Source organism: Notothenia coriiceps, unplaced genomic scaffold (genome assembly GCF_000735185.1).
Source record: "Notothenia coriiceps isolate Sejong01 unplaced genomic scaffold, NC01 NC01_scaffold00037246, whole genome shotgun sequence".
Taxonomy (NCBI): Eukaryota; Metazoa; Chordata; class Actinopteri; order Perciformes; family Nototheniidae; genus Notothenia; species Notothenia coriiceps.
The window spans coordinates 9,444,893-9,454,705 of NW_011369947.1; the positions used below are offsets into that span (position 1 = coordinate 9,444,893).

The 9,813-nt window shown below is 42.0% G+C and overlaps 1 protein-coding gene across 1 annotated transcript in view; it reads left to right on the top strand.

The window, feature by feature from the left end:
• LOC104966379 (centromere protein J-like) overlaps positions 1-9,813 on the top strand; it is a 15,873-nt gene that overhangs the window by 5,760 nt on the left and 300 nt on the right. Inside the window, exons 6-8 of the mRNA XM_010795566.1 lie at positions 7,630-8,413; positions 9,085-9,217; positions 9,386-9,551. Coding sequence (XP_010793868.1) covers positions 7,630-8,413; positions 9,085-9,217; positions 9,386-9,551 — 1,083 coding nt within the window. The remainder of the gene's footprint in view (positions 1-7,629; positions 8,414-9,084; positions 9,218-9,385; positions 9,552-9,813) is intronic.

The window sequence follows — 9,813 nt, forward strand, 5'->3', positions numbered from 1 at the left end:
CTACTGGCCCTCCGTAGTCCACGGGGGGGGGGGGGGAGCCAACCGGGACGCCTCGTTGTGAGACGCTTGGGCAGGGAAGCACCACTGAGTGTGTTGGTCGGATTGGAAACTTGGGTTGGGCCGATTAATCGTCGAACAGGGAGGTATTGACGGTCCCAGGGAAAAAAAAGAAAGGGAGTAGAAAGAGTGGTCAATGGGGGAGAGAGGTGGACAACGGGAGTACAGTGTCACAACACCCTGGCCCCGAGGCTACACTTCCAAGATTTGTGAGTAACTTAAAGAAAAAGAAAAAGTGTACTTTTCGCTCAATCGGGACGTTCATGTTCCAAACTCAGTACCTAACAACAATGTAGTCCCTGACACAAAGATAACTGCGTGTCCCTTCTTTTTTGGTACTATACACGGAGACAAAACAACTCGATAAAAGTCAAGTTAAAGGGAGAGGGACCACTCTAGGTACATAGAGTCTCCCACTAGGTAGCTAGATGGTCTGAGATTAATAATGAAAAGGTGTCTCACCGAAACTAAAGGTCGGTGGGTCCTCTAATTCGGGGAGAAACGAGAGAAAGGGAGAGGGAGTACCGGGGAGTGTGATAGAAAAGTAAAGAGAGAAAGAAAAACAGGCGAGGACACATCACGGAATAGAAGAAAAGGAACGTCAGGACACTTGAAGAAAGGTTTACAGACAAGGACAAAATCTACAAAAACAAAATTCTACATAGAGGTGCGTTCATAAAAAATTCATAACGACAGTTAAGAATACCCGATCTTGTATAATCACGACCACGAACACAACCTACGTGACAACTGTGGCCTTCGCTCCCCCAATTTCCAGTCCGAGAGTTCCTGTGTGGAGTAGTAGGAAACGTGTGCGAAGTCGACACTTCCGGTTTCCGTGTGTGTAAGGTTCTATAGACGTCGAAGTACGGTTTACATGTCGAAATCGGTAAAAATTTTGCACGTTTGTCGTTTACAAAGTCAGAAAGTCATAGTGGGATCGTTAATCCTTAAAGTCAGTGTTGTGGCTATGGACCCTGACTTTAAGGATTAACGACCACTATGACTTTCTGACTTTGTAAACGACAAACGTGCATACCGATTCGACAATGTAAACGTACTTCGACGTCTAGAGAACCTTACACACACGGAAACCGGAAGTGTCGACTTCGCACACGTTTCCTACTCTCCACTACAGAGAACTCTCGACTGGAAATTGGGGGCGAAGGGCCGACAGTTGTCACGTAGGTTTGTTCGTGGTCGTGATTACAAGATCGGTAATCTTACTGTGTTATGAATTTTTAATGACGCACCTCTATGTAGAATTTTAGTTTTTTAGTAGATTTTGTCCTTGTGTAAACCTTTCTTCAAGTGACTCTGACGTTCCTTTTTCGCTATTCCGGCTGAATAGTGTCCTCGCCTGTTTTTTCTTTCTCTCTTTACTTTTCTATCCAACTCGCCCTACCTCCCTCTCCTTTCCTCTCGTGTTCTCCCCCCGAATTAGAGGACCCACCCGCAAAGTTTAGTTTCGATGCAGACAACCTTTTCATTATTATAAACAGACCATCTACTACTAAGTGGAAGACTCTATGTACCTAGGTGGTCCCTCTCCCTTACTTGATATTTATCGAGTTTTTTGTCTCGGTTAGTACCAAAAGAAGGGACACGGCAGTACCTGATGCCTCCGGTCATCATCATTTCTCTCTCTGTCACACACACACATACACACACACCTTTGTTAAACGCTTATATTGAGAAAGGAGGAATTTATCAAGTGATATTGTTATTGGAATGTCCTGTAAGAGAACAAATAATATTGTATGACAGAACTGAAAGTTATTAATTTCATGCTAAGTGACAGCGGCCCACATTGGTTTATTAAGGGGATGCAAATTGCTTCTGATTAACACTGTCAGTACCAAAATGTTTTATGGGCCCCTTTTTCGTGTGGTTGAACTTGAAAAAATACTGTATTTATTCTAGTCCAACAAGAAACAGGCACTTCATCACTTAATCTCAGCCATGGACTAAAGGTTATATGGTTAAAGAACTACCTGTTGCTGTGAGTTTTGACAGCCTATATTTACCGTCACCACAACTACACCCATGAAAAAGACAGAGGGCTGACACTAGAGCCCCTCCTTTCTTTAACGTATGAGAAATCAAAGACCTACTAATAAACCAAAAGTAACATTAGCAAGTATTGCTTAAACACTAATAATGCCCAACGAGAGGCATGAAACTTCTTATATAAGAATCTCTAATACTACTTTATTTATATTGTAATTTGTTGTTAATTTGATTCCTTTTCCTACAAAAAACATAGATATAACACTTTAATTTGACTTGCAAAGCACAAAAGAGTTGCGGTGGTCGGGGGAAAACTTCTTTTAGATATTAAATGGGTAACAAAATAAAATGTTTAAACTGAAAACAAGGAAAAGCTGCAGTTGAGGATTAAAGCTACTGTATATTTACAGTGTTTCTTATTCTGAAAATGTTACTTGGTGATTAAGAAAAAGATGCCTCTATCAGCTTGTGGTATCTTCTGACAAACTTCCCAGTCATGAACTGCTTAACTTGTCCTTTTTTCTTCACCTAATTTATCAAAACTAAAAAGAAAAGAGCAAAACATCACAAGGACAACACAATACAGGAAGGAACCATTAAATATTGTCAGGGAAAAGAAGGATAATCTAAAGCAAAATATTGTTTTATTTATTGGCAAAACATTCCACTTGTGTTTTTCTGTGACATATAAAAACGGGAAAAATGTAGTTGCTTGCTGGTTTTAAAGAGCTGAAAGAGAATGCAATCTTTGAGTGAGGCTTGGGGTGAGAAAAACATCATCCATCTATGTCCAAGCACTCCAGTTCCCTGTCCCTTATCACAACCATACTCCCCCAACACACACACACACACACACACACACACACACACACACACACACACATTCACAAATGTGCGCACTATGTAGTTTCCGCCTCAGTTCAAGTACCTCTAAAAAAAGTCAAACTCAAATCAAAGTAAAACAAAGAAAGGTTCCCGAAAGTGCAAAGCAGGGAGTGGAGAAAGCCAGAGGGAAAAAAAGGATATGACGGACAAATCGGGCAATGATAGAGAATTATGACATTTTTTTGGGAGTGGATTTGTCATATTATTTTTTCAAAAAGACTACAACCCTCTGATATTAAGTGACAGGAACATCCGGGGGGAGGCAAACAGTGATTTTCCAGAAAGAGACTGATATTCTGTCACAGTGTCGGTTAATGACCTGGAAGTCTTGTCCTTGCAGCTTGAGGGAGTTGGAGTTAGTTAGTCTCTGGAATTTGTGCACACATTATCTGCATAAATGTGTAAATCTGTGGTTAATGTATTGGGTTTCACAATGTGTGTGTGTGATCGATGTTGAAAGAAATGGTGGCAAATGATGGAGAATCATCTCTAATGTGCCCTGCTGGGGTAATGTTTTACTCCTTACCTCAACGACCAATCAGAAGACAGGAACAACAGCATGTTTTGACTTGAGCAAACATGGTGTTGTCATTCTTCTCAAGACGTTACATAATCCTAAATATAAAAAACGAAATAATAAAGTTGATCAGTGGTGCAAGGGGCCCAAAAAGTTTAGCTGCAGGGTATAAAATAACCTGCATTTTCATCTTTAGCATTCATCGAGCAATAGAGAAGCGCAAAGGTGGTTCACTGAACAACTATACATTCCTTTTACAACTTTTAGTCCACAATATTTAGGGGTCTTTTCTGATTGGAGAACAAAGTTTTTGGGCCCAGTTGCATCATGTGTCAGACCAGGAAGTTGTCATTCCACGGTTTCGCAACTATGTCAAATGGATTCAAGGACCACTTAACAGATTTTCATTGGAGCGTTTGTTGTTAGGTATTTTCCAGTTTACGCCTGCACAGTTGGAAAACGGGCTGTTAAATAAACACAAAGAGCGCAGCGGACAGACGAAAAGTAGCTTTGACAACTGTCTCAGAGTTAAATGGACAGATGGAGGTCAGAAATAAATTAATCGTTGGAAATGTGAAGCGAGAGAAAAGACACAAAAAGTAACATGGTGGAGATTTCAGAAAAAGATACATAGATATTAAAATGAACTGACTTTGTGGCTAGCCATTGCTACATTGATGGCTGGCTCCAGAATAGACATACACACAACGCTTCTTAAATTGTATTGGCCTGAACTTGAATTGGCAAAGTGCCCAAAGTGGCCTGTCGGAAGTAAGTGAGACGTGATGCAGCTGCAGTTTGAGTGTGTTTGTGTGTTAGCGTGTGTTCTGCTACAGTATGGCACTTTTCAACCTCTGCTGGAACCTCTGCTCTTTGTGGCCTGGTGATCGGATGCACAGATAACAAAAGTGTGTGTGTGTGTGTGTGTGTGTGTGTGTGTGTGACTCCTCAGCACTGGGCATCAGGGCAGTGTAGGACAGTGCTGGGTTTCAGAGTCAAAGGTCTGGTCTCTGTCACTACAGGCTACAGTTTATAAACAGAGAGAGGGAGAGGGTCTCTGCACAGTTTGGATGTGTGTGTTTGTGTGTGTGGTTTAATCCGAACTCCCAGCACCCTACTAAATCCTTCACAGCATCCGTTTGAAACCCTCCCCCCCCTTCTTAACTGTCCCCACTACAGACTCCACTGTCTGTTGTTGGATGTCTGGTCAAATCCTTCTAGCCAAAACAAATAAAGTCAAAACAGTTGAGCACAAACAAGCTTTTCAGCCAAAATGCAGCCACACACTTGATCCTGTTTAAATACTGATACCTGTATTTCAAAGTGGTCAGCTTTAAATCTACAGGCCTGATGAAACTGCAATATATGGTTGTTTGGCTCTTGAAGGGCCAGTGTGTAATATATAAGGGGATGTATTAGCAGAAATGGAATATAATAATAAGTATTATTAATATTGTGAAATCAGATTAGATTAAAATGTTTTACCTTTGTTATCAGAATTATTTGAATTTTAGCTGTAGTATACTTAAGATGTGTGGTGTAGCCTAACATTGCGCTTATCTTACAGGAATTAAACATTTGTATTGATTACATTAAATGTAAGATTAAGATGAGTAACGCGCAGATAATTCAGATGACAGTGTTTTAGTCAAGTCTTAATAAAGACATAATCATTTCAAATCTATTCATCTTTGTAAATGAAGGGTTATATATTGTCAGGATTATCATTACACACACCTAATTAGCGTTGTAATGCTGGAGCGTCGCTGATATTATTCACACCTGATTACTCAGGCAATTGTTAACACGGAGGGCGATGATGGAGAGGGATGATAAACAGTGCTGCGCTCCTATTGGCTGTATCAGGTTCTCTGCTTTGATCCTCTTCCTCCTCATTACTCAGGAGGCGGAGCGACAGGTGTGTGTGTGTGTGTGTGTGTGTGTGTGTGTGTGTGTGTGTGTGTGTGTGTGTGTGTGTGTGTGTGTGTGTGTGTGTGTGTGTGTGTGTGTGTGTTTATATGTGAAATGTGAACATTTTTGTAACATTAAATAGAGTGCACACATTCCTAAATTGTAACCAAGGAGGAAACAAATCTGTTTAGGGAGTATTCTGTATTTTATTTATTATCAACATTCTTACTCCTATTTGAAGTACAGGATCATTATTTTATTTTGAAAAATGTACTTAATTTTCCTTTCACTTGTAGATGTAATGATCTCACCCCATCATATCTCCTCTGTCTCAGCGGTCCAGTGAGCTCATAGTTGCACATTCACAAAAGACCATTGATAAACACACACACACACAGACTGATTATCTATAACTTTCTATGGCATTCGCTGGTAATTACTGTAACTCATGGAGCTGAGGGAGACAGAATATTATCAGACCCCAGGAAGAGAGATACGAGCAGTCCCCAAAGAGCGAATGTAGTGAATGTGTTGTTGCATTTATGAATTTCTTTGCATGTCTCTCTGTGGAGGGGGAGTGTTAGTTGCTCTTGTCTACATGAACAAACTCCAGACTCGAACAAGATACACCCACATAACCTGCCGATATCTCCGGATAAACCATCCAGAAATGCTGATAGCCAGGGACGTGTTGACTTCCCAAAATGCAGGAAAACCTCTGCCTTCCTCAGCAAAGACATTACACATACTGCCCTCCTTCCCTGAATGATTCTCCTCCAGCCTACAATCTCCTTCCATGTCCCACAGGGCACCGTCACCCCCACGAGGCCCAGTTTAAAGGCTCCTCCTGGGCTACTTCACTGATACTCCCCTAACCCTAAACTAACTAAAGAGAGGGCCTGAAGTACAGGGAGGAAACTTGTACAAACATTTAACATACATGGAAAATCATGTACACACACTGTACTCCAACAAAAAGCCAGGCGTAGGATAAATACATCTCCTACATTTAATAATAATAAAGCTTTATTTACATAGCACTTTTCATACAACACATGTAGCTCAAAGTGCTTTACCAAATGACACATCACAAGTTAAAAACAAACAACATAATAACATAGGTCTCAGATATATACAAATATATAAAAAACATGTCTATGAAGTGTTTTGGTCAAAAAACCAAACCGATCACCCATAGCCATGCCTCACCTCCCTCTATTTCTCTTCCTGTTCCAAAAGTGCTGATTCTGGGTATAAAGCTTCTTCTTTTTTTCTGAGTTTATGCCGGCTCATGCGGAACCTGGCAGATACGGTCTAAAATGCTGCGGTGATGAAACGCAAGGATTATTAGATCAAGGATTATTAGATCAAGGATTATTTCTGAAACAGTATGGAGCTCAAAGGCTTTCTGTCTTGCGGGTTTACCACAAGGTGAGTACCTTTTTTATTTCCTGCGATGCTTGCTAATGTAAACAAATACTATTACGTCCAAAACACGTCGGGAATTGTTTCTGATACAGCGACGCTTCTGATAGTGCCGTGGGTCCTTACATCATATCGGATGGCAAATCTGGATCAGCTCCGTTGTACCCCCGTTTTTTAGAGATTTGTGCACGAAGGAAAAGAGAGAGGGTTTTATTTTCTGACACTTTGTGAGTTCCCTGACACACCGGGGACACATATTTATGTGTAAAAGACATCAAAAAGTGCATTTTGCATGATAGGTCCCCTTTAAAAGGGACATGCAGCAAAATATAACATGGTATCAGGTTAATAGACCCAAGGAGGTAAAATGCATGATAATTCACAAAGTGAACATATAGGTATAACAGAAATAAAAAGAAAAAGATTAAGACCTATAAAATAAATAAAACCATATAAAAATAATAAAGACTAAAAGAACATTTAAAGTGTGGGGGGGGGGGGTTGTNAGTCCACACTCCATATTTAGGTCTGGTCGGGGACTTGAACCGGAGTCCTACGGCTCCCAGTCCAAGCCCCTACTGACTGAGCCACTGCCGGGTATGGGTATGGCAGAACAGCTCGGATGAGGGTAGTGTAAAGAAAGCGGCAAGAATGAATCCCGCCAGTATTTAAAATATTCCAGTATTTAAAATATTCCAGTATTTAAAATATTCCAGTATTTAAAATATTCCAGCAGTTAGAATCTTGAGCGTGTGGATTTGTATTCTTATTTAATCTTCACTATAAAGTGGTTTTATTTGAAAGGCTCTGTTCTGTACTTGCAGGTCCTTCAGTTGGACCTACAGCAAAGGGGGCTCCACCCTCGACGGCTCTCCTCCACCCCCATCAAGTCACCACCAAAAGCTGCAGGTCAGGGGAGCGGTGGTGCTGCTAGTGGGAGTGATGTGGCATCTAGAAACAGTCCTACGAACTCTATGAAGTGCAATGAAGATGCGCTTACAAACTGCGTTAAGAATAAGACGGAAGTGAACAATGTGAGAGGAGAGAAGCCCGAGATCTCCGATGTGTCATCCTGCGACTCTGAATTTGAAGACCAGGAAGTAGCGGTCAAACCACCTGCGTTTCCCAGCAGCCTTTGCTTTCCCCCACAGTCCAACCTGCCGTATGACAAGCGTTCGTATCAGGACGAGGACAGCTGCAGGGACTCGGCCTCAGATGTGACACAAACTGACGAGGAGGAGAGTGACAGCATCCTGAGCGACGCAGACGAGTCCACTCTGATAGAGGACAGGCAGCAGGGGGGGGTTGTGTTTGACGACGACGACACGTGGAACGACCTGGACGACACCGCAGTCGCCCCAGCCAATGAGAGTAGAGGAGTTAGTCCGGTTTCCAAGGCAATAGCCAATGGGATCCCGCCCCCCACGCAGACTCTCTCGAGGAAGGTGGCAGCGAGTAAAGTGGTGGAGCTGGAAATAGAAACCGAGCTTCCTCCTGCCTCTCAGCTCATGACCAGGTTGTTCCCCGCGCTGAAGCCAAAGACCCAGAATGCACCTCTCCCTGTTCCTTCTGTTGCATCAGAGTACAAAAGGCCAGAGGAGGAGACAGGTGAGAAAACACTTTTGTTTCCTTATTGACATGTATCAATATATACATGTCAATAACCTGTATCAGTATTCTCAAATACAGGGAGCAGATTTTCAAGGAGGGTGAGTTAGCCTAATGTGGGACATTAGTTTGAAGGTTGCTCCACCCTCATCTGTGATTGGACATTTGAGAAGTCATGTGATTTTGATCGCATGACATCACATCTTGTGTTAACCCACAGTTTCATTTGTTTGTGGAAGACCTACACCCAATGGAGCTTAGGTGTCCCACATTAGGGAGTGTCCCACATTATGGCGTGTCCCACATTAGGGCGTGTCCCACATTAGGGAGTGTCCCACATTAGGGAGTGTCCCACATTAGGGAGTGTCCCACATTAGGGCAACTCACCCGATGTTTATTTCCCATAGGCCCATAAATGTCATTATTATCATCCTTATATTTAATAATCAAAATGTCTACAATTCCCTCCTGCCTACTCCCCTCTCTGTCTCTAACATTGTGGTATACGCTTACGAAACCTCAACTACATGTTCAGTACCTTTTTTAAAACGGCACACATGCATGAACAGGAGATTTCTGGTTGTCACTTTATTGTGTCATGTACATTTTTAATGCAAAATATATATTATTGGCCGATCAATAAAAGTGTGTGTGTGTGTGTTCGTCTCCAGTCCCGCAGGTCCAGTCCCGACAGCTGAGAGAGAGACTGGTGGAGCTGGAGATTGAGATAGAGAGATTTAAGAAGGAGAACGCTGCCCTCGCCAAACTCAGACAGGAGAACGAGAAAAACCAGGAGGACCTCAGGTGAAATATCACGTTACGTTTTCAAATGACCTGAGAGGTTCCTGCTCTGAGTTACTCTTATGACTTCATGTGTTTAGCTATTTCTCTAATGCTGTATATATTTGTTTGATGTAACTTTGTCCATGTCTCTCCTTGTTTGTTGTGCTTACTTTGTTGCTGTGTTCGTAGGAAAGAGCGTGTGGAGTTTGAGCAGCTGAAGGCAGAGGAGCTGGCTAAGTTAGAGGAGTATAAGAAGGAGGAGAACAGGAAGCTGCAGAAGGATCGTAAACTGTTTGAGAAGCATGCGTCAGCCGCCAGAGCCATACCAGACAAGAAGGAAAGAGAGGAAATCCAGGTGAGTTCACACGTTATACATTTACAGTTTCAGTCCAGTGACGTTGGCTTATGTCTGCTTTACATACACATTCATCAAAACTGAAATACTAATGAAGATGGATCTGCTGGATGTGAATGAAGCGACTTAAGCTAACAACTTAAAGGTCCCCTATTATTCTGTTTTTCATCAATATATTATAAGTCTCAGAAATATACAGAACATGTCTCTGAAGTGTTTGGCTCCAAACACCAAACAGATCATTGCAGCTGCCAAGGCACAC